Genomic DNA, 27,950 nt, shown 5'->3' on the forward strand with positions numbered 1-27,950 from the left:
CGGTTAAGACTCCAGAGCCGGACCTTCTCTTACTGGCTGTGCAAGCTTGGGACTCATTCAACCCCTGTGTGCCTCAGCTTCCTCGGGGGTAGGTGAGTAAGTACCAATGAGGGTGTGCCAGTATCTGGAAAGCACTTAAAAAAGCACCTGCTACAAATTAAGGGCAAAGTGTCTGTTAAGTAAATAAATATTATAATTACTATTCCCATTACCTGGGAGTTCAACACTACGGTAAGGGCAGAGGAGACAAACAGGAGACAGACCAGAGTCAGCTTTAAGAACAAACCCAGGAGGGTGGATATAGCTCAGTGGTAGATCACACGCTTAGCATGCACAAGGTCCTGGGTTCAATCCCCAGTACCTCCATTAAAAAAATAAGTAAATAAACCTAATTACCTACCCCCTATCAAAAAACAAAAATAAAACCAAAGAACAGAACCAGAGGAGACTCTGTAGAAACTAGAGCTTTGAGCATGTTAGCTGGGATGAAGCAATCAACTTTTGATTCCGCTCAGGAGCAGGGCCTCCCGGGGGCTCCCCCGCACTGTGGACAGCATCCCGTGGGTGGTCACAGCTGGCAGGGCTCGCCACACCGTGCATGGCTGGCCAACAGTCCCTGTGAGAGCAGACGGGGTGGGGGGAGGGTCGGAGGCTGCTACAGAAAGCAGCCCCCACCCGACTCAGGCAGACAAAGGGAGCCCCGCACGCAGCCTGCGGGCTGTGCGACTCGGTCCCGCTGACCCCTGCGGTCAGCTCTCAGGTTGTCCTACAGCTGGACGAGGGTGCCCCGCACACGTGGGCCGCACAGGCGGCACTGCTCTCAGGAATGCTTTCTTTGGAGGGACACTTGCTTTGCTGGCCTGCGGAGCAGATGGCCAGAGCCTCCGGGACCCCGGGGCTCCCCGCCCGGGGCCGGGCCAGCATCTGCACTGGCGCAGCCCCTGCCCACAGTGGCCCCACCGCGGCCCCACCAGCCATCTGCTCCAGCGCAGACCTTTGTGCCCCTCAGAGTGTACGGCTAATTAAAACGATTATGGGGGCACACACAGGGCTATTCTTTCCCAGCAGAGGTTGCTGAGCTGATCTCAGTAGCCTTAAGCAGATTTTTTTTTTTTGGAAAAGGGAAAGCCTTGCAGACTCAGAAGAGAAAGGAAAACTGTTAAAGTAACACAGCTGCCCCAACAAACTGAGCCGTGGTGTCCATTTTACAAGAGAAGCACACTTCAACCAGCACAGGAAGTCTCTGAAGGAAAACAGAATCAGTTTAGGAGAATACTCACAACAGAAACCTCAGGACTTTTAAAAACACAGCACCTATGGTATATTTAACTAAAGGTTCTAAATACTTATAAAGCCTGTGCTCTGGGCAGGTACTGGAAGCTAAGTGTGCCCAGCAAGGCCACTGCTCCCGCAGGGACAGGCTTCCCAGGACTTGCTCTCCAGCTCCCCTGCCTCTGAAGGCACAGGGGCGATGAAGGGGCCTGACAGCCCAGCTCCCGGTCTCTCTATTCTGAGCCCAGGGACACGCTGCTCAGTTGAAGGGCTGTCGCGACTAGAATGCAAATCAGTTCCTTTATCTTTAAAAGCAATTAAAAGCTACAAGTGCGTGCTAGGGATAACGGGAAGTAATGTACGATTTTTAAATGCACACACATTTAGATGAGTCCTGCCATCCTGCCAGACAGCCGTCAGGACTGCCAGTGTGAGGAAATGCTGAATTTAAGAGTCTGAGCCTTAAGCCTCTTCTACCAAGGCTGGGGACTGGTTTTGGTTCAGTGGATTTTAAAGCCCGTAAAGGAAAGGGATTTTTTTTTTTAATACATCTACTCATGGTATCCTGCCTAGAGTCAGTCTCAAAGGACAGTGAATACTGCTTTCCTACTTAAAAAATCCTTAATGGTAGAGCTGGAAAATGTTACTGTTATTAAAATTAACTTGTTAATTTTTGATGTGTTGTCTGTTTTATTTTCTAGTTAGAAAATAAATATTAGGACTTGTTGACCTGGAAGGAGGTGAGAATGAGGGGTGGACTCCAAGGGAACTTCCTCTGGGATCCGGTCAGGAGGGCTTACCAGAACAGCAGAGCCTGGAGGTCTGAAGTGGCGTCTGTGTCAGGATGACAGACATCTTACTGGCTGTGAAGGGGCTGCTTGACATCACTTTCAAGTGATCGACAATTGCATCTTGAATGAGTGTTTCATCTCTGAGAATAGCCAGATGATTTAATAATACTTCAGAAATACAGAGGGAAACACTGGAATTCCATTAATAAAAAAGCTATCCTGGTGATGTCATATCGTTTGATGGAAACACGGCATCAGTAATGAAATCGCTTACTTTGTCAAAGAAAAGAACAAAAAATGTAACAGGGGGACAGCTGGAAATAGGTACAGTTCGACTGTCAGCAGAACTTCTCTCAGTTATTAAGAAGTCTGCTCCGGAATTAAATATTTAGTCTGCACAGTGTAAATGAATAATTCATGAAGTTCCACTGCAAAGTTATGCATATATGAAAATGAACATAAGGGGAATGTAAGTCAGTGCCACACTTCTTGAAGAAGTTTGATTTTATGTAGGGTAGTAAAATCAGCTCAGGGGGTTTTGTTTCTGTTTTTGTTTTTAAACAACCACGACCCGTCACCGTCCTCCCCACAGGCCCAACACAAAGGCTTGGTTTGCTTGTCCACTCTCAGGCGAATGAAGCAGTTGCCTTTAACTTTTCTCTCAGGTCCTCACTTAAACTGCGTGGTTTTGGCTTACGCTACTATTGTCCAGAGTCGAAGAAGTCATTGTTTAGAGCCCCTGGCTCTTGATAAGAATCTTACTAGACCCGATTTATTCCCTGTGGAGGAAAACAGTTAACAAGGTGTCCCCTGTTTTCAATAGGGCAGAAAGCAAAGTGACCCTGTCCCAGTTGTATTAATTGTCAGCCTTCCCTAGCACGTCTGAGTAATACAGAACAGAATCAAGAATTAGTTTTGTTTGTCTCCCCCCGCTCCACCTACCCTTGGCAGAAACGTTGGTCTCCCCCGCCTCCACCTACCCTTGGCAGAAACGTTGAGTATAAAATTCAAGGTCAGTTCAATAGCCATTGCCTGTATGTATATATCGGGGGTAAAAACATGCTCTCTTCGGAACCTAAAAGCTCACTTCAATCTCTTCACAAGCGAAAAGCAGCAACAACCCAAACCTTCTCATTAATCATACCTTACGCTGAAATCAAGAATATGCCCTTTGTTAGTCTGGATTAATTCAGAATAGAATGTCCAACTGAACTGCCTTGAGTGAAAATGATCCCATGAACAAAGAAAAATCACCACTTTCCTTCAATACCACCCCGGACAAGAGGTCAGACTCCCAAGGGCTCCATTTGCCAGATAAACACACTAAATTGAAAGGTGAATGTGCATTTCCGCCTGATGGTGGAACCCACCTGTCACTCGTGAACTAGCACATTTTGCTTCAGGGTCTCTAAACGAAATGCTGAAATACACATTTTAATGCTGAAAATTCAGCAGGATGACAGTGGTCTCTCCCTATGGCACGCCTTTATGGCCTTGTAAAGTAACCTTGGTAGGGGAGGCATGCTTAATAGGTCAGATGTTTCCTATTCAGCAGGAAAGAATCAACTTGCCTGAGTAAAGCTGGGGGAGTGTAGGATGGAGATGATTAAAATGTTTAACAATTTGCGTTAGGGCTTTAACATATATGAACTGAAACAAAAGTCAAACACAATCAAAAACACCTCACAACAAGGTCTAGTCTCATAAGTTCTATTCAGGGGATAAGGCCGAGGTGCAGAGCACCTGTGACCCTACAGTAAAAACATGGGTTCTCACCCAAGACACCGCGTCACAGGGGTCAGCATGAGTGGTCAGGGGAGGAGCTCCAAACTGCTGTCACTAAAGGAGCCTGAAGCTTCACACAGGACTTACATTATAAATAAATTCAGGTGCTCAAAAGCAGTTTCTAAATTAGCATCACTCTCGCTTGCCTGCATTTCTGTTTCCTTGGGTGGGAGTGCAGAGAATTATGACTACTGAAATGACCTATAATTTTGTTGTAGGTATGGGAGAAGGCCTTCCAAATAAGGATGCAGAAGGAACACTGTGAACCACTAACCCAGGAGCCTAGGAATGAATTGCCCACTCGAAGCAACTGTGGAACAACCCTAGAAGGAAACAGGGCAGGGCTGATTGTTTTATCCCTTCAGATGACCAGGATGAGTTCCTAGAAGGAATGTGAGCCACCCTGAGGACAGCTATGGTTGGTGGCTGGTGACACCATTGCATTCTATTCCCACCCTCACCCCTAAGCCCTCAGATAAATGAGAATTACTTGATTCATCCTAGAGCTGAAATTAGTCTCCCAATTGTTAGGTAGCAGCAGCCAGACTTCCCCTCCGCTGAGCTTCTGACAACAGATTTGGGTCCTTTTGATTTCATCAAAAAACTCTGAAGTTGCTTTAGGAAAAATGAGGCATCTGAGAACAGGAGAAACTGCAGTCTCAGGGGATTGCAGAATCCCCACGTCCCCAGAGCCAGGACCTGGAAACCCACAACCCAACCAAGAAGGCCTGTCTCTGGCTCCCCATCTGACTTCTCCGCATGAAATATGCATGTCACGGGAGATCCACCACTCCCTCCTTCAACACTGCCCAGTGGCACTGCAATGAGGTATGAGTCAGTGATAACAAACACACCCAAGGAATAAATTCTTAACATCCAAGGGCAGGAGACAAAAGGGCCTGAGGTAACAGAAAGGGAGAAGAAAGAAGCCAACAGGACAGAAAAGAACTCCTGACAGATTCTGAACTCCTTGTGAGTTAAGAGTAAACCCATCCCACAGTTCACGGAGAACCCTGCCCTCCCGCATAGCCCTGATCTGAGGGCCCCTCTAGACCAGGGAATGGTTCCTGGCCCTCCACGGGGCCCTCGATGGACAGTGCCTGTAGGAAGGGCAAGGGCTTCTTGAGCAAGCCCATGCTGCCCGGAGCACACGCCATGCTGGCCAGTGGAGTGGCCCTCATCTGCTGAGGCTCCTACAGAAACTGGCCAGGACACAGGCGTGCCAGCTGGACACACCCGTACACGGGACGACTGATGCCGACCAACTGCGGCCCAGCCCGCGTGCGTCCCCGAGGGCAGCGCGGGCGCCGCACGGCCACGGTTACCGCCGAGGCCAGGACCGGCCCCTCTCACTGCCAGCGGGACGTCAAACACCCACACACGAAGCTGTTAACCTTCTACAGTGATGAATCGATTTTAAAAAAGACAGGCTCCTTTCAGCTTACAGAATCCTTCATTTTAGGCAAGAAGGCAGCTGGATGTACTTTGGTTTGAGTTAGTCCACTTTCAGACAAAAAAAGAAAGAAAACGGCAGGGGGGTTAGAAACGTGTTATCTGGTTCCCCTACAGGCTTTCCGGTTGGGATGTCAGCGGAGGCCTGGGGGGAGCAGACACAGAGAGAAGCGGCTTTCTCCAGGCCTCTATTTGCCATCCTATTGACGGTGGGTAGTCACACCAAAGCGCCTAAATACAGCACCAAAAGGTCACACCTGGAGGCGTTCAGGCTGAAGCACATCGGGGAGTGAAATGACTCTCCCAACAGCCCTTTGACTAAGCCGCCGGTGGCAAGATTTTGCTCAGGCTTAGGCTTTAATCCTTAACCTTATTTACATGTGAAACTAAAGTCTCACTTTTTTAAACAGTCAACCTCACTGGAAATCAGTAGATAAGATAAAACAAGGACATAAAAAATATACTGCCAGCAACAAAACCAGCTCTGCCCAAGAACTTTCTGGGTATCCCCCAGTGGCAACTAGAAACTATCTTCTCAAAAAATAAGCCATCATTTAATTTCTTAGCACCAGGTAACAACGCCTCAGGTACTGCAAATAGTTGGAAAAAGGAGATACTAGACTTAAAAAAGTGTTTTCCAGATAACGGAAGCTTATTCCCTGAAGTGTTGAGATATATTTTAGCCATTTTTTTTTATAGGGAAAATGTCTCGGGTACATTCCATACTACTCAGGGCAATGAAACAGACTTTATGTTGTAAAATGGTACCCTCCTGACAAACATTACGAACACAGCAATAAGTAAAGTGTGCAAATCACCTGCCTCCCTGAAACAGTACATGTCACGTTTCTGTGCATGTGAGTCTATGTGTTTTACTGGGGAGAGGGCCATATCTAAATTCTCAAAAAGACCCAGGAAAGGGTCTGAAACCGACTGAACCATGAAGAGAAGTAGCCTCTGCCGCAGACCCACTGGCCCCAGGCAAAGTTTTCGTTCTTGCTTCTCAGGGTCTTTTCTGTTTTCAGCCGTCACTTCTCACCCACACTCCTCTCACACCATTTTCGTGGTTTCTCTCCCTCTCACCCTCTCTAGCCTGCTTTTCTTTCTCTCTTCTCGCTCATATTTCTGCCACTGCTCCTTCACTTCTAATTGTGAGGACAGGTATCACTTGATTTTAAAAAATGGTATAAACTTCTTCTGATGAGCAGACCAGTCACATGTCTTCTAAACTGCGGTACTTGCATCCGATTTCATTTCTGCTCAATACTGGGGCTCTTTCCAGTTGCCTGTGGGTTTGTCGGTAGTCTGGAAAGCTGAAGATGCCAGCTGTCTGACTGCTGGGGACATTATGGGAGCAAGCTTCTTGTAGATTTCAATAAGCTGAACATGGACACTTGACCATAACACACACACATCCCCCCAGTCAACCTATAACCTACAGACTACTTTAAGGAAGTTGAGGCACTTTGTCTCTTTCCCAGCTTCTATAAGCATCTGAACTATCTGCGCCCCCAGTCTAAGCTGGGATTTGCAAGAAATATTTAGAGCTTGCTCAGCCTGGCACGTTCAACCATGTTCTATAAATGGGATGCTGGTAAATGAGCCGGAAAGAAAGAAAAAAGAAAATGTTACTGCTTCTCCTTTATTGGCAGATTATGGCAACGTGTAAAATGAAAAGAAGGGAGGTGAGGGAGGCAGGGGAATCTCTGATCACTGGGGAGTCAGACTCTCCTGGGGGCAACAGAAGCCTGGCAACTGCTGAGCCTGCGACAAGGACAAAGTTTCAAAGCTGCTTCACCCCACCATGAGAGAGGAGATGCTAGCTGCTTTTCTTTTCTTGTCTTTTCTTTTTTTTGAGATGCTAGCTCTTGAAATACCTGCACACACTGCTTTCATTTCCTACCTGTCACGAACACTGCATTACAATTTGGGGGGAGGCAGCTGGTCAGCTTTTTACATAACTAAAAATGACAGTGCCATGGAGGAGAGATAGTCCCAAGAAAATCTAGAAGTGGCAGACCTCAGGAAATATAAAAATAACTGAATTCAAAAAGGTAAAAGCATACAGCATGCACAGAAAAGTCAGTTCTCCAAAGAAGTTCAGAGATGAAACAAACAATAGAAAAAGTACTCACATATATCCAAAAGGCAGTAAGATTATCAAGTAGTTGGTCACTGAGAAAAGCCATAACCCCCCTCAGTCCTCCTGTCTCTGCACAATGATGTGGGTACCCATGGGTATCCACACCTGTGGTCCAGGTGGATGTGCCTGTCCAATGTCTTACCTCACTGCGGTCACTGGCTGGGACGCGTGAAGGTCTCGCTTCTTCATCTAGTGGCTCAATCACGGTCACCTCTGCAAACTCCTCCACGGATTCTTGAAATTCAGGTAAGGACCTCCGTCCATAACGCTTCCCTCCTCTAACATATTTGGGCTGAGCTTCCAGAGTACAGTCTGGGCAAGGAGACAAGAGTTGAGGCCACATTACATGACAATCTTAGCCCTTAATTGACAATCACAGCCTTCAGACACAGCCTCTTATACCAGCCCCAAAATAAACCACCACCATTTGCCAGTTGTGGCGGATGTGGGCGTGTGGGAGCCACCAGGTCAGAGGCAGAGAACAGCTTCTAATTCCGAATGATTTATAGCACCCCAGTAGGTCTCAGCATAGGACTGGAGAGATGCTAAGCCAGCAGTGAGGTATTTGCTTCAAAGTGCAGAATTCAGATCAGGACAAATTGAGGGGTCATAGCTGTTCTTCTGTTAAGCTCTGTTTTGTAGAGAAAGGGAAAGCAAGAGGGAGGGATCATATTACCAAAGAGACATGTTGAAGGAAGCCTTGGAAAATGATGATAAAATGAACACCATATCAGCACTGCAAAGTTAGCATTCACACCAATGGGTCTGGAACACACCCTTCTCGTACCTTAGTGACTCCTTTTTTAACCCTCTCATTTTCTGATCCATCGGACAAGAAGGATGACTGAACAAAGAAACTGACACACTGGGATCCTAATCAATTAATGACAGCTTATCACTTATTTGAAACCTGGCATCCAGATTTCATGATAAAATTAAAAGCTGTAGAATAAAATAGCAAATGCAAAATTGCGTTAAGAAAATGGTGTACCATGTGCTTTTCTCTTCAGGAGCTTTGGTGTTGTACAAAATAAAAAGGAATCTGCAAGGAATCTCTTGACCTTGAAGGACTTCAGTAATCTGATATAACATGTCTCAGGTTCAACCTTCACCACAACCTTCACCTTCTCCACCACCACCACCACTACCATCATCACCACCACCACCACCACCACCACCACCACCACATACTAACCCTTCTCTACAATGGTAGCTTTAAAGCAATTAAATAAATACTTCACTCAATGCAAGTATCAGCTCAGATATTTATTTATTTTAGTACCTTGTGCAGAGTTAGGAGAATAAAATATTCCATTAAAATATAAGATTGGCAATGCTTTGATTTCAGTTCTTATCACCCACACAGACAAGCTGTCTCTCTGGAGAACATAATATGCGTTCTGTTTGAACATGACAGTCTTAACAAGATTTGTCTGAACTCAGACGTGCAGATTTTTAGATGAGGTCTGTACACATATCATCAGAACAAGGGTAGCTGATTAGATAAGAGCTAAAAGAACAAAACCCCTCCTTTATCACCACTGAAACCGTGTTAGGGTAGCTATTCTGCAGTTTCCCTGGGAGGACTGGTGACCCTGTGGACTAACTCTGTCCTCCCCCCTCCCAGCCCTTCCTCTAGGATAAGCTCAGATTTCACAAATGTGGTTGGAAACATCCCGAAAATGCTCGGCAAAGCTCAGAGTGAAGTATTTATGTCTGCTCTATAATTTCCAGCGATATTTATATCCAGCTTTTTCAAAGCCCCAGCCAGGTCATTTCATTAGGTCGAGCGATTCTCTGACAGGAAGTGTCCCAAGCGTACAACATTGATATTGAAAGTCACATGCACATTTGAAGGTACCTTTTATCAGAAGAGAATGTGTCAGCTTGTGAGCATTCAGGAGCGGCCCAGACACCCGAGCTACTTGTTGGCAGCTGACAGCCACAGATGCTAGTCAGATAAGAGGCAATGCAGAACCATCCTTAATTTATTACATACTCTTAAGGTTTAGTGGCAGACAACAAGATACACCATTAGTGATGATGGGGGCTTGGAAAAGATTAAAAGGAAAGTGTGTAACGTCAGACGGTGGAACGTGGGATTTTCCCAGCGTGAGAACACAGTCACGGTCTGGGGAAGGAAGTGGCAAAAGAACTCTTCCTGCATGCTGTGCTTTTTCAGAGGGGAAAAAAAAGCAGTGGGACAAAGCAACAGTCTTAAACAAAACAAACACAACAACCCACAGTGATTTAATGAAAAACCCACCTGTGGATGAAGTGGTTCCCTAGTGATTTGCTACTAAATACTCGACGCCCTGTAAGGAGGGGTGGTGGATTTGAAACAGCTCTTTTTATTTTTTAATTGAAGTATAGTGAGTTTACAATGTGTCAGTTTCTGGTGTACTGGATACAGAAGTTGTGGTATATTTACACAATGGAAACAGCTCTTTTTCTAAGCAATGAAAGGTCATACACCATGAACATTAGGGATCCTGTGGGGTTTTGGTTTATTTATATAGTTACTTATTTTTCCATTTTCATTTTTAAATTAATTTTATTTTTCAATTATAAAAACCAATTTTGAGTAAACTGTAAGTTAATAACTTTCACAGAATGTACATACATCACAAAGTCAATTTCTAGAGCAATCTATTAAAATGCATAATCTTTTTGGAAGATATTAGCACACACAAAGGAAAAATGGGGTATTAAAGTCTCCTCATACGAAATTTCACAAACCATCCATGGAGCCAATAGAGACTTAGACTAATCACACCAATTAAAAATAGTCACCTTTTTGACTTAACACATTCACATATCCTTCTATTTAGAGCATCAGCCTCACCACACTTACAGGATAAGAAGGGGAAGAGAGCAAAATAAGGGGGTCCAGAGAGAACACTTGTGGGCCACAGCCATTGCTGTGTTAGGCACCTGAAAACTGCAAGGTTCTCCTTATCAGTCTCAAGCAGGGCTTTCGAAGTGCACAGCGGCAGGCCACTGAACAGGAGACCTCCATGGGGCGTGTAAGATGCTCTTACACGAGGCCTAACTCCTTCCTTACCCTGTCCACAAAGACTTGCCAAACCACAGCCCTGAGGCAAAGTTTCTTTCCTTTATGAGAGCATCCAGGTGTAACTTATGTATTTCAGGGTTTTATCCTGGAACAATTTTATCTATGCCAGATAATATAGGGTTATTTAATTTACTAAGAAATGAAATGACTTACATATCGCTTCCTTGACCATAAGGGTTAATAACTGCTCCAATCATGAGCTCCAAGAGGGATATGAAAGCCCATGGGAAAAAACCAAACATCAATCACACAACTGCTGTACTTCCAGTGTTTTATTTCCTTGAATGTATATTTATGATTCTGCCTGGATTGTCAGGTTTTGCAGCCATTTTCCCTTCTTTCCTATTTTCCCTTTTCCCTGTTTGGCATCAGTACATCAAGATGCAAATGAGCTTTGAAGGACAAGTCCAGCCTGCCCAGAGCAGTCTTGGACTCCTGCAGCCCCTGACAGCACCAGGAGGAGAAACTCCAGAGCTGTGATAATGCTCGCTTCCCAGAATCGGGATGAACCAAAGGGCACATGGATGACTTGTGAGGAGAAGGTCTTGCACTTATGATAAAAGAAAAAGTGGGATACGATGTAAATGAAAGCGACCCCTTGGAACAGGGAAACAGGGCAGCTGCAGGCAGAGAAGACCTCCAGCAGCCACTCGCCCACCCATGCCTCCCCCAGCACTCTCTCTCGCTCTCTCACTCTCTCTCTCCCCCCCACCCGCTCGCCAGCAGGGCAGTGCGCACTCCATACCCTTCCTAGAACTGACCCAGCCACCTGTGCGATGCAGACTGCCCTTTGAACCCTCAGTTCTCCCAATGGCAAAAGGCAAAGCAGTGAGGACCCAAGAGGAAGCTGAAATAGTTACCCAAAAGAAAGCCTGAACACTATTTATTCCATCAATGCTTTTTTTTTTAAAAAAAAAAAAAAGCTTAGGCCTGGGGACGAGGCACATACACGGGAAGTTAAAGGGGAGATTCGAAGGTGCACCCCAGTGTTAGCTGGACTCATTTAATGTGTATTGATTGAACATCTGCCATGGGAATGTATTATGTTGTACTTATTGAGAGAGAAGGTGGATATTTTATCTTTTTTTTGACTCAAATGACCCCATTCCCAAAAATCACCTGAGAGATTTCCTGGATGAAGAAGGAAGCCCTGCCTCTGCGGTACTGATATCCTTATTTTGGAATTGCTCATGCAGACCCTTGCTTTCTACTTCCTTTCCTGCCCCATTTAGTTAGCCTGGGAGGTCATTCCCAGAGACACCACCCGCTGCAGAGGACCTTGGCACAGCGGGAATGTCAGCCTGAGGCCCTCCATACTACCGCTCAGCTCACAGGATTCCTGAAACCCATTCGAAAATGAGAAGTCAAAAATGAAGCACATGCAAACCTCAGGATGGGCACCCCCACGAAGCATCCCTGGAAAGAGGCGGTCAGGCAGCAAACGAGCACCGCCAGCCCCGCCGCACACCCCACCTTCTCGCCAACTCTGAGCACACCACTGCACAGGGATCACACGTTAGAGTGCAAGCCCACGCCCGATACTAAATAAGGGAGAGGGGAAGAAAAGAATCAAAGGGAGACAGAGACAGAGAGAGAGATGGAGACAGAAAGAAGCAGAGAGAGACAGAGAGAGAGACTGAGACCAACAGAGAGAGAAGGAGGTGAGGGACAGAAGATGGGCAGAGAGCTTGAGGTCTCTGGAGGGAGGAGGAGGGGAAGCAGGAGGAAGCGATGGGTTAGGGACCAGCAGGCAGGGGAGGAGCGGAGTGAGGGGCTGAGGAGGAGAGGAGGGCAGAGGTGAGCAGGAGAGGGAGAAAAAGGAAGGGATGAGGAGGGAGATGTCCTGGGGAGTGGAGGGAAGAGGCCAGGAGAGAATGAACAACATAAAAAAGACACCTGGAAAGCCTTCGGACATTATCTGCCATTCCTTCTGCCTCCCAGGGTGCCCCCCATCTCTGTGGGGCCGGGGCATCAGCAGGCAGGGGCCTCACCCCACACTCCTGTGGGCACACAGCCCTCTCCTAGGCACCATGCTCACCCACCATGCCTCTCTCCCCGGATCTCCACGCCACATGCACATGTTCAGGTGAGGCTCATGGGCCCTCCCTGGATGCAATGACAGAATTTTAGGAGGAGCCTCCACATCCATTCTCACCAACGTGAGTGATGTCTCCTGCTGGAATACAGGGGCTTCTGGGCACAAAAGTAATAGGGTGGCTCTGATTAGGCTTGCCTGGAAGGGAAGCTTTGAAGGGAAGGCTAGCCCTCCTCGAGGGGGTGGACGGGTGCAGCCCGGCAACCTCAGGCTGACTGGTCTGACGAGTCTACCTACGCCCTAAAGCAGGTGAAGATCAGTCAACAGGAAGAACTCTGAGCTGATGATGATGATGTGAGAGTTGCCCAGCCTCTTCCAGGAGGACCAGTCTGCCGCTCCCTGTCCAAAGGCCCTGCCTGCATCTTGAGCTATTTTGGGGAAGAAGGTAGACAGTCACTTATCACCTAACTGAATCCCCCTCATTGTTCAAGGCTCAACTCAAAACTCAATTCTTTCAAGTAACTGCTTGGTACAACTTTCACGAAACCTTTTTTTCTGGGAATTTAGTGCAACCCGTGCTGTTGAGTTTCCAATTTAATAATGATGCTGGTCATATTTTTCTAAAAGCATTTTATATGTTAGAATGACCTAGCCAGCCAGACTGAATGCTTTCCAGGGCAGCAAGGCTTCATGGAAAGAGCCTGTGGGCTGTGGATTCAAATGGACCTGGACCTCGGTCCTTTTCAAGGCCAGGAGTACTTAACGTCCTCAGGCTGAGTCTCCTCATTGGGAGGAAGGGAAAACAGCAGGAGATCCGCGGGGCAAGGTCACGGCTCTCTCAGGGAGCTCCTGCCCTGGAAGCTCCGGCCACACCCCACCGGGTCCCCCCTCCCAGACTCCTGAGGGGCCAGCGGTGGCCTGGGACCAGCGGAGCAGAATCAGGGAGAGTCTCACCGCCCCCAGCCATGCAGCAGATTCCTTGACCTCATTTGCTGCGATGGGTAAGATTACTGGCAAATGCAGTGACGTGGTCCAGCGCATCATCTCAGAAACTGCAGCTGCCTCTGTCTCACTCTTGCCCTAATCTTCTCCTCGTCATCTCCAGTCCCTTCATCAGTCAGCTGACGTCAGAGGACACACCAGTTCTCTAAGACTCCCTGTAGAAAACTATCAGTTTCTTGCCCCTGGTTTGGACACCTTCTCACACACTGGAATTGAAATAAACTGACATCAGCACAACAGTTTCATTATCAAAATCCTCCCCAGCCTATTTAATTTTAAATAAGAGGGGTATCTCTCTCTCTTTTTTAAACATATACTTATAATATTTTTATAAAAAGAGAGCCTTCCTACTCTCTGTAAAATCATAACAGTAAGTGTCCTACAGCATAGTGGGATAGCGGCTTAGTCTCCGATTACAGATAAACCATCCTTTGCGTAACCAATACGCTGCAAATACTTACGCTTTATATATACATGTATTTTTAAAATTTTACTGTTTTAAATGACTGTACTTAACGCACATCTTTGTGCACATCCACAATTATTTCCATAGCATAAAATCAGAGAGTGACATTGATTAGCCAAAGGCACTTACAGTTTTTGGTGCTTCCCGTTTTACATAATTCCAAGAAGGTCCTATCATCCTACGTGACCACCAGTGGGCACGAGTGTTTCCAGTTTCCTCTGACCTGAGGAAATTAACCCTCCCACTGTCTTTTTTGGCAGGGGGGAGGTAACTAGGTTTGTTGGTTTGTTTGTTTGTTTGTTTATTTATTTTTAATGGAGGTACTGGGGGTGAACCCAGGACCTCATGCATGCTAAGTACGCGCTCTACCACTGGGCTATACCCTCTCCCCCACCCCACATTGTCTTTTGATGGTGGTGGTGGTTAATGGTAGTGATTTTACCTTGCTTTCAACTTTTGAAGAAATTTTCTGTTCCTCACTGTTAGCATCTCATATATACCAAGGGAACAGGGAACTAAGTTCTTACTTATCTCACTCGACCAGAAAGAGGACAAGAGAACATGCCTGCTGGGCCATCTGTGTGTATCTCCTAAAAACAGGGCCTTCAGCCAGAGTTCAGGGCCTGACCCAACTCTGAATACAGTTTGAAACACAAATCTTCAATCACTGTGAATCGGGATCTCGCCCACTGTCTGGCCATAAGACCTGCTTCAATGGACACTTGCTGAGCGAATGAAGAGATAGGTGTTTGTTATATTTATAGCTTCTCCAAAATATAAGGAAAATAACTCAAAGTAGGGCAGTTCCCGGAATCAGGAACATTTATGACCCAAAACCCTCAATCATCTACACTGAAACCATGCCCTTCCTGCCTTATTTTTCTAATGATTTAGCTTTTCCAAACTTGAGTTTTCCCTCCCAGATAAACAAAGGAAAGACACTGTACATGAGCCACGTCAGGGAAAGAAGGGGCTTTCGGCTTTATGCTAACATCTACCACAGAGCAGAAATCTAATGCAAGATGCATCAAACAAGGACAAAACCTCTGGGGAGCAGATCCGGACAGCATGCTGATACCATGTAGCTTAGAGTCTGTGCCAGTATTTCCACTACAAAAATCCTACAGCCCAAAGCTATAGCAAATTGAATAAATAATAATAAAGTTGTTGTCCCTCCCTTAGTCTAGGAAAATAACTTAAACATTAAAGTGTATACATAGAAACAAGGAAGCTCTGCCACCAGCAATGCTGATCACTCTGGAATTGACACAGGACTCCCAACACCCCCAATCCATTTCTCTGCCCTTATCTGAATTTCAGTGTTTTTCACTGTGTTGCTGTTACTGTTGTTTTTGTTGCTTTTTAGAGGAAAATCTCTCTCCTAAGAGTCTTAGAAGCAAGAGCATCGGAGTTAAAAAGATGCTGAAAACCATCTAGTCCACACCCTTTAATTTTAAAAATAAAGAAACCGTATCTCAGAGAAGTTATAAATGGCAGAACCCAAGACTATGGAAATAATTACAATTCCATCTCCTCTCAAATCCCATGATAGCTTTGCTTTTGTATGATTTATAAAGAACTGCCTTTTATTAGAAGAATATAATGGCATAAAATACACTGGGCATTTGTCCTTAGGAAGCAGAAATTTACGGTGTCAGTTTATGTTGGGTAAAATCTTACGGAAGCACAAAGCAAGCTTTTCTCATAATGTAGATGTCATTCAGATATTCGGAGACAACACAATTGAATCTTGGAGCTAAATGGATTTTAAGCACTTTCCAGTACAATTACCTTCACATATGAGGTAACCAAAGACCACAGAGGCTGTGATTATAAGGCCACCCAAAGAGAGGGGCAGAGCCAGCATTTCATAACTGCTGGCTGAAGGGTCTTTCTACCACATCAAGCTGGATTTTCTATATAGTCAGGTGCAGCATCTGATATTTTTGACTTATACAAATCTTATAAAGTATCAATTCATGACCCACTCGGTGCCGAAGGCTGTGCACTCTGACCCTCCTATTTTTGCTGTCACTTTCCATTGTTTAAGGGTAATCCTTTCTCTCCAAGTCCAGTAGGCCCGCTGATTTCAAAAGGCAAGACAAAAACGCCACAGCCCTGGCCCCTTATTGTAGAAGATGAATTAAGTACAGAGCAGCCAAGTAATGCTGAGGACACAGGCATCCCTGTCAGCGCGGGTCAGGTGAAGCTTGCTCTTCCTCCCTCCCTTTCTCTGCCTCGGGCCACTGGTCAGAACCTTTCTGGCCGGGCTGCGCTGCCAGGACTGGGTTGCCCCCAGCTCACCCACCTGAGGGCCAGCATCTTTACACCAAAGCCTCCTGGAGCCCAGCCCTGGGTGACACAGCGTCAGCGTCTTCTCTGCCGCGATTTGTGAGACTTCAGTTAAGCAACATCCCTCTTTCAAGCCTCAGTTCGCTTATGGATAAAACGGCAGCGTCCACGCCAGGCCGACAACCACGCGGCCTGGGATTTAAGGGGTAGTTATCTTCTGCAAGGGGAGGAAAGGGGGGAACTCAGGGGCCTCCTGATGCACAGAACTTGAGCCCTGACCTTTCCTGCTCTGTCTCCCGCCAGCCAAGCCAGGCAGCATGTGCGGGTGGAGTCACGGGGCAGCGTGAGTGGGAGAACATTTGAGGGAAAGAGGTGTGTGATCCCCAGGACAACTGGAAGGGCCAGGGAGTGACAGGCAGGAGACAGAGATGCTCAGGAACAAAGAAGGGATGACTCCCAGGCTCAGATGAGATCAAACTCTTAAAGCACAGGCTTAATCCTAGATTTTACTGGGTCGAGTCAAACCTTAGGGGAGTCCCACATATGCTGGATGAAATGATATCAATACGAACTTGGCTGCCTCATTACACTGATTAGGGGCAGCTCTGTGACAGAGGTTCGCTGCAACCCACCCAAAGGATGGAGCACACAGTGAACTATAAAATCCTTCTGCCTGTCGCCCTGGAAGACTTGTCCAAATCATGGCCTCAGGCTAAACAACAGTAACTATGAAACCAGCGTCTGGAGCTGGAGCTGGACTCACAAACCTACTTCCTGGCTGCCAGCAGGCTGGGCCAGCCATCATCCACCTCCTCATCCTACTCTCCTATTATTCACATCCCAACACTGCACAGCTCCACAGGGCATCCTTCGCATTTGTGGTTATCATCAATTCTTGTATTTATTATGTCAATTTTTGGGCAAGTAACAATACAGATTTTGAAGAAAGGGCAGCAAAACGATCCCATGGACTAGTGGCAGGACTGCCTGTCCCAAACCCGCAGAAACCCCATTACAGGCACAGAGAACACTGAACTTAAGCTTATGGTACCTACACTCATATTAACTAAAAAGGGTGGGGTGGTGTCACCAGAGCTCTAGTCAGGGTGCCTAGATCTCACACACTATTGTTATCAAGATGACAACCTTAAAAAAGGAGAACTACCAATAACATGTGAGGACCACCCCCCCTGCCATAAGCACAAAAGTCCATGTTCCAGCAGTGGTCACCCACAGAAATTTTACTTTTCGTATGGAAAATCTCTAGAATGCAACAACCTCCCTCCCAGGCCCACTAGGGGCTCTTAGAGAGCTCTGGCAAACTCCAGAGTTGACAATAACCTTCCTAGGGGTGGTCACCATTAGCAAAAAGGGGGAGGTGCAATCTGGAATCCAAAGCACTGCTAAATGCAGAGTTCACACATGTGACACAAGTCTGCAGTGCTGCGGAGGGGACAGGGAAGAACTCAGTGGTGAGGGTAAGAAATGAGCTCCCAGCTGGGCTTCTCCTGCACAGGTCACCCTGCACGACTCCTTGTAGTGACAGCATGTTAATGATTTCACTTCAGTCTCAAAACTGGACCACAGTTTCAGTGTCCTCTTTTTTTAAAGTCATTGAGGTTTATTGAGGTAGAGTTTACATAGAGTAAATTTCACCCTTGTGGTGAGCAATTCTGTGGGTTAGAAAAGCTTGTAAAATCTGTAACTACCATCACAATCAAGTTATTAACAGTTTCATCACCTCCAAAATTCCCTTGTGCCATTTTATAGCCAACCTCTAACCTTAGCCCCTGATAGCCATGGATTCTTTTTAATAAAACCAGACTGTACTACAATATAAATTTCAACTCTTTTTAGACTTCCCCTTAAATATTTACCCTATTTAATTGACTCTAAAACATAACCTGCCCCTCTCCGCACCCCACCCTCAGATTTGAACATTCTGAAATAATGAGGTGTCTTACAATCAATGGCATTATAATTAGGAAGAATTTTTCTTCTTAGAGATATATAAAACAATGATGGGTCATAATTTATGGTGCCTTTACAAAAAAAATATGTGAAATATAATATCAAGTTTTTCATTTCATACCATTCATTGAATACTTACTATGTGCTAGGCATCCGACCGGGCACTAAAAATACTAAAAGAGACAACATGGTCCACAAGGAACTACCACTTGAGAGGAGGAGCTAGAAAAACAATTGCCATAAAACGTGATAATCTCGATAACAGAGGGTCACTGCCCCACTAGGACTGAATAAAATTATCTCTACGCTGGCCACCCTTCTTCCTTCAGACAAAATTCTCCCCAATTCACATTGCTCCATGTTCACAGGAAAGGAGGACAGAGGGAGCTCCACGCTGCTCACTCCAGGAATGAGCTACGGCCACACCATCTGACACATCGCCTGGGAACAATCCAGTTATTTCTTCCATGATTCGCTCTTGTGGTGGAGAAGTCTCATCTAAGTGCGTCACAGCTGCAAGGCTTTTACGACAATGTCGAAGGACGAGTCACTGAAAATAGCTGCTCAATCTAAGGGAGGCAGATGCCCCAAATCTTTTACAGACATGCTTCCAGGTCCCCAAATTCTTCCCTGGACAACTTTGAAAGTGGAATGAAGAGAAAAAAAGTTAATGTCCTTACCTGGTTCTTGAAAGTGTTCTTCATTTGATAGCGTTCTAGACAGGATAAGGATTAATGCTTCTTTAAACTGGTCAAAATGCACCTAAAAATAAACAATTCAAAATCAATTCAAAATAGTTTCCATAGCCTTAAGGAAGCAAACCCACCTACAAGGTTTCAGAGCCATTTGTTGGTGTCCTGACAGCCTCAATGTAACCTGAGTCACGTAACCTGTTTTTGTTCCATTTTTCCTTCGTTTCTCTCAAGCACTGAAGAGAAAACAGGCTGATCATTTCTGACAAACCAGTGTCACAAACATTAATATCAAATATTTATTCAACCCTGAGGGGGGAAATGACACAGCAAAACCCTCTTTATAAACTCAGAAACAGATAGGTTTTGAACCCTTAGCTCCTTTTATTTTTCTGAACGAGACCAGAAGAAAAAGATGTTAGGTTAGATATTAGGAGAAACTTCCCAAGTAAACGATCCTTTGTTACAATGTCCCAAAGACGCTTTCATCTCTTAAGACATTCTAGAGAGGAGTAAGCTATCTTTCAGGATGACTTGAATAGAGTCTTGCCTGAGGCAGGTATATAATATTAATCTCCCAAGGCCCCTATAAACAAGCAGAAATCAATAGCAAAGACAAAGGATAAAAGAACCCTGGGAAACATTCTCCTGAATTCTTAAAAATACAATTACCCTGACTGAAGTAGGAAGGAACGTGAGTTTTACTTAATACTCAGTTAGAATTGGGATATTATTTTGGTTAAAAAGGTAAAATCATTTTCTTTATGGCCAAGTATATTCTTCCGTAACTTAAATTTATGTAATCTCACCATGGGGCAGAAGGGAGAGGGTTTTTCTTCCCACCATAATTCTAGTTTGATAACGTGGCACCTATTATACAGAAGCCCCTATGTAAATACAAAGTTGGTAAATTTATCATCTTTGCTGCTGTGGGTCTCTTTGGACATCATTACAAAACATTGCCTAGAGGTTTCAATATAAGGGCCAGATAAAAACCACTTTCGAATTAAATTTGAAAAAGTAGCAAACCTCATTAGTTATTTAAACAATAAAAGAAAGAAATCATATCTTATCCACGCAAATCAATGCAAAGGAAAGAATCCACTGAGATGCGTATGTCATGAAATCGTACATGCTTGCAATTTACCACACTCTCCGTAATACATGATTTCTCTACCACATTCATTTTGATTACTTGAAATTGCTTTCCAAAATCATATTCCTTTAGATCACACAGACTAAAAATCAGCATATTTATGGAGCCAGAGCAGAAGTCTGTTAAGAGAGGGAGGGTATCTGCTAAGGAGCCAAGGTGGTACAATCAGTGAAGGATTAAAAGATTGTAGAACTATAAACTGTGCTAATTAGGTTTCATGGCTGACAAATCACTGAAAAGCCTTAGGGAGGGAGGGAGGCCCAGTCCTGCCAGAGTCAGACATGGGCTTCAGGCACTGTGGCATCAAGCTTCAGATATTAGGGGCAAGGCTGTCTTCCTAATCAGACAACCCATAAACATCACATACCCAAGCCTCTCCCACTGAGGTGCATCTCCCACCCCGGCATCAACTACTGCTTACCAGAATCATGCCTTCCTCTCAGGGTGGGCAGTAGAAGGGTTAGGAGCGCAGTCTCTCTGCTGCAACCACCTGATTCAAGGTCCTGACTCTGGCTCAGCCACTCACTTCCAGCTGTGAATTGGCTAAATTACTAAACCTCTCTGAGCTTTCATTTGCTTGTCTTTAAAAATGGGGCTATCTAACAACTAATGTTTATGATTCATGCAACAGGTCTTTATTGAGCAACTGCTATGTGCCAGGTCTCACTGGGATGGAGCGCATATTCTCAGGAAGTGTCCTGGGGGTCAGGCGGGTACTGTGCTAAGAGCACAGCACGGATTTTATGTTGTTAGCACCACCACCTCCTCGCAGCGGCTTGAGGAAGATAAAATGAGAGTTGTGTGAGGTGTCTAGAGCTTCCTGGGACTTGGCGGGCACTCAGGTAGGTAGTTGACATTATAATAGGAACAGTCATGGGGGTGACTGTTCTCACCACTTTTACAGAGAAACGGGGCCATATTTTCAAGTAAAGCAACGAGGCTGTGAGAGTAACCAAGCAAGCCAAGTCGGGGAGGTGGGGTGACCGCAGAGGCCCAGGAGCGACCCCCCCCACCCCAGATCTGTGCAGCTGCCGGGCATCAGAGGAACTGATCCAGTCTGCCGTGTTCTGGGGCCCCAGCTCAGCAGTTCTCCTCTCTCAGGGAGCCCGTGAAGCTGGAGTCTCTCATTGCCACAGTTAGTGAGCCGAACAGAAGGGGGCTTCTGTTTCAGAAGGGAGGCGCTTGCCTTGAGACTTTCAAATCTTTTCCATTTGACTCTGCGGGTCTCTGCTGGGGCTTCTCAAGGTGTTAGTTTTGCTAGAGGTCACTGGAAAGAGCCCTTCTGAATTTAGTCCAAACACAGTTCAGCTCAGTCAGTATTAGCCATGCAGGTCACTCGGGGGTCTCTGTGTCTCAGTTTTACTCCCCACTGAAAAAATGACACAGACACCTATACTCTGGAAGTTGATTCTAATCAACTTCCAAGACTGTATGAGTTATACCAGAATCAAGGGACACTTAGGCCTCACACAAACACACCCAGTTCTGAGACAGTATGAGCCTCCCTCACACAGGCAGCTTTTCTCGCAGCCTCGGTGATGGAGAGCATCACAGCCGATCGGGAAGCAAACAGCGGTGTCCAAAGTGGAGGAAGGCGTGCTCTTCTCGTGGAAAATGCCGCTGAACCAGCTCAGGAGCTATTTCCTCTCATCCTACCTGATTTACTACAAGCGTCATTTCTCCTGCTTCCCAACCCACTACAGAGTAGAAGCAGCAACAAAAAGACAGGGCACTTCAAGGTAAGGACAAGAAGTCACTACTGACATACTTGGGTCAAGAAAAGACATTAACTATCCTCCCTCAAACAAAAATAAGCATAATTTGTTATACTTAAAAAAACTTTTTAAAAAAAGACATATGCACTTAAAACCTAATAGGCTGGGGTTATTGAGTGCTGAGGCAAGGAACTGCACGCTGCTCAATAAATCCTGGAGGTACTGCTCTTACAATACAGAAGAATAACTGATAGACCAGGACGATGCTAAGTGATCAAGAATAACTTTATGATGTTTATTAAACTCTTTGGTAGGGTAAAACCTCAATAAAAATTTTTCAATCCCCAATGGTTAAATGGGGTAAGGGATTCAGTTATTCAAACATTATATTAATGGGGGTTCTGGATAATGCTGGATAAGTGGGGGTATTATTGTAGGTTTGTCCTTTCTCGGACAATTGGCCATTTGACTCACTCACATCCACAAGGCATCCCTCCTTAGAACTGTGAGAAAGAGACTCAGAGAAGGCCTGTGTCCCGCCCAAGGCCACACGTCTTGAAGTGACAGAGTTACTTGGAGAACCAGCCCTTCTGACTGGACTCATCAAAGTCCAGCCACCCTGCCTGCCCCAGGCCCACTCCACTCCTGGTCTGACCTCTCAGGGAAATCCCTCTGCTGTTCTAAGTCAAATCTTTGACTTTACACAAGGCCACCATGTGCAACGCTGGACTGTGGGACTTTAGGAGACACAAGAGCATGAAAAGCCATAACCTCTGCCCTCAAGTGGTTTACCAGCTACACTCCAGATTCCAGCATGTGTCAGGGGGTGAACAGGAAGGAGAGGGGGAGGTGATTAGTAAGCATGAGGCGGAAGCTGGTAAATGCTTTGGGGGGGGGGAGCTGGTAAGGGTCTCTGATAAGTAAGCATGTCCTACTAGGCCAGCAGAGGGGGAAAGAGGGCCAATTCGACTTCTCCAAGATAGCCACAGGCAGAGCTTAAAGGCTTCCATGGACTTAGGATGTATTAAATCAGCAGAACTGTAGAAGAAAAAAGGTCTATAAATGACTACATATGATTATTAACCAGGAAGCACTTCATAATCCAACAAAGTCCATCTAGGTGCCCCTTCTTCCCTCACAAAAAGAATCTTAAATCCCCAAACAAAAACCGGGCAAGCTGATCAAAACTGGAGCAGCTTTAAGTCCTAAATTGATCGTCATTTTCCTTCTTGCCAGGGCGTAGGCACTGGACCTTCCACTTTAAGTAGCAGTAAATTCCATATCTTTCAAGAAAGTGCTCTAATAGAGGCAGGTGATGGCTATTTCCCACCAATGCTCAGGAATACCGATGGGCTGGAAAAGCCCCTCAGGGCACAACCCAGAGCCAAACCGTGAATAAACGCCCTCTATTGTGAAGAAATGCGCATCAGTGCGCTCACTCAGTTCAGCCCCTGTAATTTTTAAGTAGCATTTTTCTCCTCCAAGGGAGCTTTACTATTGTAATCTGTTAAAATTGAGAAATCTTCACAAATATACAATGCAATTAAATCTCACACGGTAACTAGCTTCCAAGCCATGCCTCCCTTGGTTGGTACCCCTTCATTTGAATAATAATTGCTGCCATTCATTTTACAAGCATCCCTGTATCTCGTTTGCCTCTAAGGGCAGTTTGCAGCAACGGGAAAATTACATGACTGACTAAAAACACACATGACATTTAAACTAAATTAACAGGAAGGCCAGTCAAGTCTGATATTTTTTGACATCTGTCATCAGTGCTTAATAGAAATTTACCTCATCATTTTTCCTCTCCAGATTTCATAGGAATGCTCCATGAGAAACACAACTTGCCTTTCTGAAAAAAGAACTGAAGCACCGTATCGGAAACAAATGCTATTTCAAACCACAAGAAAGAAAAGCCTGCAACAGGAAGTAGAATAAGGAACTTAATGTTGCATAAAATCATCTCATGCAATCACGGAGATCAGATGCACACGGCTGCCCCGTGTGTGCAGGTAGCGCTTCACACAGACCCGAGATGAGAGGACTCAAGTCAGCGTTCAACCAAGTGAGTTTATTAGACCAGACAAAGGCCCATGTAACTATCATCACAGTTAGGAGGTTTGTGTCTATCAATACAAAGGGAAATCAAAGAAAGAACGTTAGAAACACGAAGTGTTAGTGGAAATGGGCATAGAAATATGGACTCACCAGAAGGCCGATGGAGAGAAAAGTAACGTTTACAGCGCTGGGCAAAGAGAAATGACAGAAGAACAAAGAGACGTGGTTTCATAATGAAAGACACAGTCATGAAATGCTTTCCTCTAAATACAGCATTTGCGCAACTCAGGACTTAATTTACTGCAGACAACGTGGAGAGAGGCAAAGGCCCATTTTAAAAGGTAGATTTGTAAAATCTGAAGTGACCTTATGAGGTTGTACTCCAAGACGGATGCAGGGAGTCCTGCCTATGGATAGAAACGGACACAAACCACTACCACACAAGAGAGTTTCCAGTCAGTCCATTCTCCCCTTTAATGAGCTTTCTCAGAAAATCATCCTTGGGAAGTCCACTATTTATCAAAAACCCACGCTCGGTGTGTAAGGGATGGAGGAGGGGAGTGTACAGAAAGATGCAGAACACAGTAGTTAACTGTGTGCCAGGCTCTATGACAAGCCTTTGGCACACACAGTCTAAGTCACCCTTACCACAATCTTATAAGGAGGGCATTATTTTTCCCATTTTACTGATGAAGAAACTGAGGCTCAGCATGTTTAAGACAATTTGCACACATGGCTAAAATATGACAAGAGTCAGTACTTGAATGCAGGTCCAACTTGAAAGACTAGGCTCCAGCAGCACACTGTCTCGATGTGGCGGGGGCTGGGGTGGGCTGCAGGGGATGGAGAATGAGATTTATTTCTGCATATGTGGAGGCTGAGGAGGCTGTGGAGAGATGCGTTCATATTCAGGGCCTGGGAAGTCTGGGTTCCCAGTCTGGTGCTGCTTTAAACAATTTGCCTGACCTCAGACAAGTCACCGTACTTTTCCAAGCTCTGGGTTCTAGGTTTCTCTGTCATATAGATGAACACTGAAGTCTAAAATCTGGAAGAACTGTTAAGTCCCTTCCATCCAAACAAGAAGCTACTCATAAAAGTATGAGTGAAATACTGCAGAAACTGGAGCATCCCTGATCATAGTTGCTTCAGTGAGAGAGGTGGTCATTGCAAAAATAAAGTAGGTAGAAGAGAGGAGCCATTCAGCACTTGTTCCTAACTCTTGTTGAGAGCCTTCCCAACAGCCCTGCCCCTTGCCCTCTGTCAGATTAGGGCTCGAGGTTCCTAGCACATAAGACCAAAGTGAATTCTACAGTGGGTTTGACGAGAAAGTGTTAAGAGTAGATGCAAGTCTTGCAGCGTCTTAATCAGAAGGTCTTCTTGTCTATAAATGTGAACTACAGGACCTTAGGAGTTCATATCAACCCCAGGTGACACTGTGGTAAAGGAAAGGAGTGATGATTACGTAGAGTCACAAGAGAAACATGGAATTAGAAACTGTCCCTCACTGTTTCAGGTTAAGCAGTAAGATACAGCAAAGGTTCAGACATTTAAGAGATGCAATGAGAAATGCTCCCACCTTTCTCTTTAAAGCCCTGATCAATAATACAAAACAGGAGCATGAACATGAGGTAGCTATAAACAGGCACCATTTGACAATCAAGCGTAATTTTGCACACAGATTACAAGTTCAAACAATTACCGCCAGAAAGTACTTCTATATTTCTGATTCACTTACCAAATAGCTAAAATGTATATCACAGAAAGAAATCTTAAAAAGTTTAATGGGAGAGGGGGTATATCTCAGTGGTAGAGTGTATGGTTAGCATGCATGAGGTTCTGGGTTCAATTTCCAGTACCTCCATCAAAACAAACAAAACAAAACAAAAAAAACAAAAACAACCCCAAGGAGTCCAATTTTAACCTATTTGGCTTAATAAATCCTTAAAAAAAAAAAAGCTCAATGAACTGGAAACAAACAAGCAAATCTGCCATATAAAATTAATTGTGACATTTATAAAAGAACCCCAAGCACTTGAAATAAAAGGTGACAAAGCTGGGTTGAATTATATATTTGTACAGTTATCAAATTCTAAAACAAAAAATTACAAAGTGCCTTTGATGACTGGAGTCCACATACCTATGGGACTCTCTGGAAGCCAATGGTAAGTTCTCCTACCATGTGGCTTGTTCTGATTCTAAAAAGTGCCAAGGGCGTGAGATACTTCAGCATCCAGACTCATATTAAAGGGTGTAGCAAGGAAACTCAGGGGGCTGTGTTGTCTCAAAGTTAGTATATTCTACAAGGAAAGGAAAATGTATTTTTAAAACTGGATCTAGCTAAAGCTTCAACAAAACCAAGGCAAATTACCATCTTTATGGTCTGTTTTCTAATAAAGGAGATAGAGAGACATGTGGAAACGCTCCATTTAAAAGACACAAAACCAGGAAACATCTACAATTGGAACCAAGTGCTTGGATGAAACCTTGGTTCAGTAAGTGAGCTAACATGGCTCCCTTTCTTAAATGTGTGCAGTATTTACTCCCAGCACTATTCACCTGCAAGAATGTTACCTGCCCAGATAATAAGTTCCTCCGTGTCTCGAGGAATCCCTTGTCTTGGGGTCTGACCCACCTGATAGGTGCTTAACTGATGACAAAGATATGAATGGAGCTCTTTCCATAAACTAGTAGGAAACACCTACCAGCAATGTCCTCTTTCCTTCAAATCAGTGATCCACAATCTTTGGGCATTTCAAACATTTACAGAGTAACCACCATGCTCGGGGAAAGATGATTTCAAGTTACAAAGCAAAATCAGACAGATTAGTTGAAACATAATTTGAGGGTAAATGGCCTATTACTAAAATGCATGAAAATGGCAAGTGGTTTTAAGTTACTTTTCTTAACAATTGTCAAAAGAAGCATTAGGCTTCCAAAAAAAAAAAAAGAACAAGAAGTTATGAAAGATGGATTTGGAAATAAAAAATAACTTAGTTGAGGGCGACAATGCTTTTTACCTTATTTCTTTTTTCAAGAAAAAATGATTAATTCAGCCCAATTCCAATGGAGGTAAAACTTGAGGTTTTATTTTATTTAAAAATTATGCTTAAGTTATAAAAGAAAAATTAAAACCACAAGCATCCAGGAAGCTGATGGATACTAATGTATCCAAAAGTCAATCTAATGGAAAACTTTAGTTCACAGTAAACACAAGTTGCATCCATACCATAAGCCCAGGAGGATGCCTGACATACCAGTCACAGACAATACGTATTTGTTGAATTAATGAATAGATGAATATATTTAAATGTCATGCTATTATTTCTTTCTCCTTTTTTTATTAAACTGAACTGCTAACCCTTATATATTTTTCTACAAATACCATCTAAAAAAGAAGTGGCCTGCATTAGAAACCACTTATAATTTTACAACTTATGATCGCTATTCAATATATCAAGAAGGTGAGAGAACTTAGAATTCTCCAGTGAAGTCTAAGGAATTTTTTCCTTACAATTTAAAATTGTAGACTATATAAGAGTATCTTAACAGCATATGGCCAAGTTTATGTGATCATCTGAGGAGAATAATTCAGTTTCATAAAAAATGCAAATCTAACAGTAGTGCATTAATTCCCACCAACTCTGCTCTCAAGACAGCCACCGGGGACTTCCCCCGCGATCAACATGCATACATCTATTTAACTTCTATCACTGGCTCACTAAGTAAATATCACACTATAGACCACTTAGGTATTCATTATTCACAGGCAAAGAGCAAACGTAAAAGCGGGCTGGTAGTGTCAAGTCGTTAACGAATCAATCGATAACTGGCCCCCGTTTCAGTCTGCCAACGGAGGGCAAAGATGTGCAACATCTGGAGAGCAGACTGTCCATCGGCTGCCAAGGAGCAGCCTATTTACAGTGGAGGGTTCCTTGTTGATGCTGCCTCTCAAGGAAACCTGAAGCTCTATGAAGTCTTCTCAGGCTTTAATAAGCATGAAACAGATCCTCTCTTGGATACTATTCCTTAGCTACCCAGAGG

At 44.7% G+C, this 27,950-nt stretch overlaps 1 protein-coding gene across 7 annotated transcripts in view; it reads right to left on the minus strand.

The window, feature by feature from the left end:
• Positions 1–27,950, minus strand: part of NIN (ninein) — a 93,260-nt gene that overhangs the window by 54,429 nt on the left and 10,881 nt on the right. For 4 of the 7 annotated variants that reach the window (XM_072963035.1, XM_072963036.1, XM_072963032.1 and 1 more), the window contains exons 4-6: positions 18,966–19,047; positions 9,305–9,394; positions 7,586–7,755 (exon numbers count right to left, since the gene is read on the minus strand). In XM_072963035.1, the coding sequence (XP_072819136.1) occupies positions 7,586–7,755; positions 9,305–9,394; positions 18,966–19,047 (342 nt within the window). The remainder of the gene's footprint in view (positions 1–7,585; positions 7,756–9,304; positions 9,395–18,965; positions 19,048–27,950) is intronic. The other 3 variants (XM_072963031.1, XM_072963037.1, XM_072963034.1) reach the window with 1 other exon arrangement.

This window comes from Vicugna pacos, chromosome 6 (assembly GCF_048564905.1).
Source record: "Vicugna pacos chromosome 6, VicPac4, whole genome shotgun sequence".
Taxonomy (NCBI): Eukaryota; Metazoa; Chordata; class Mammalia; order Artiodactyla; family Camelidae; genus Vicugna; species Vicugna pacos.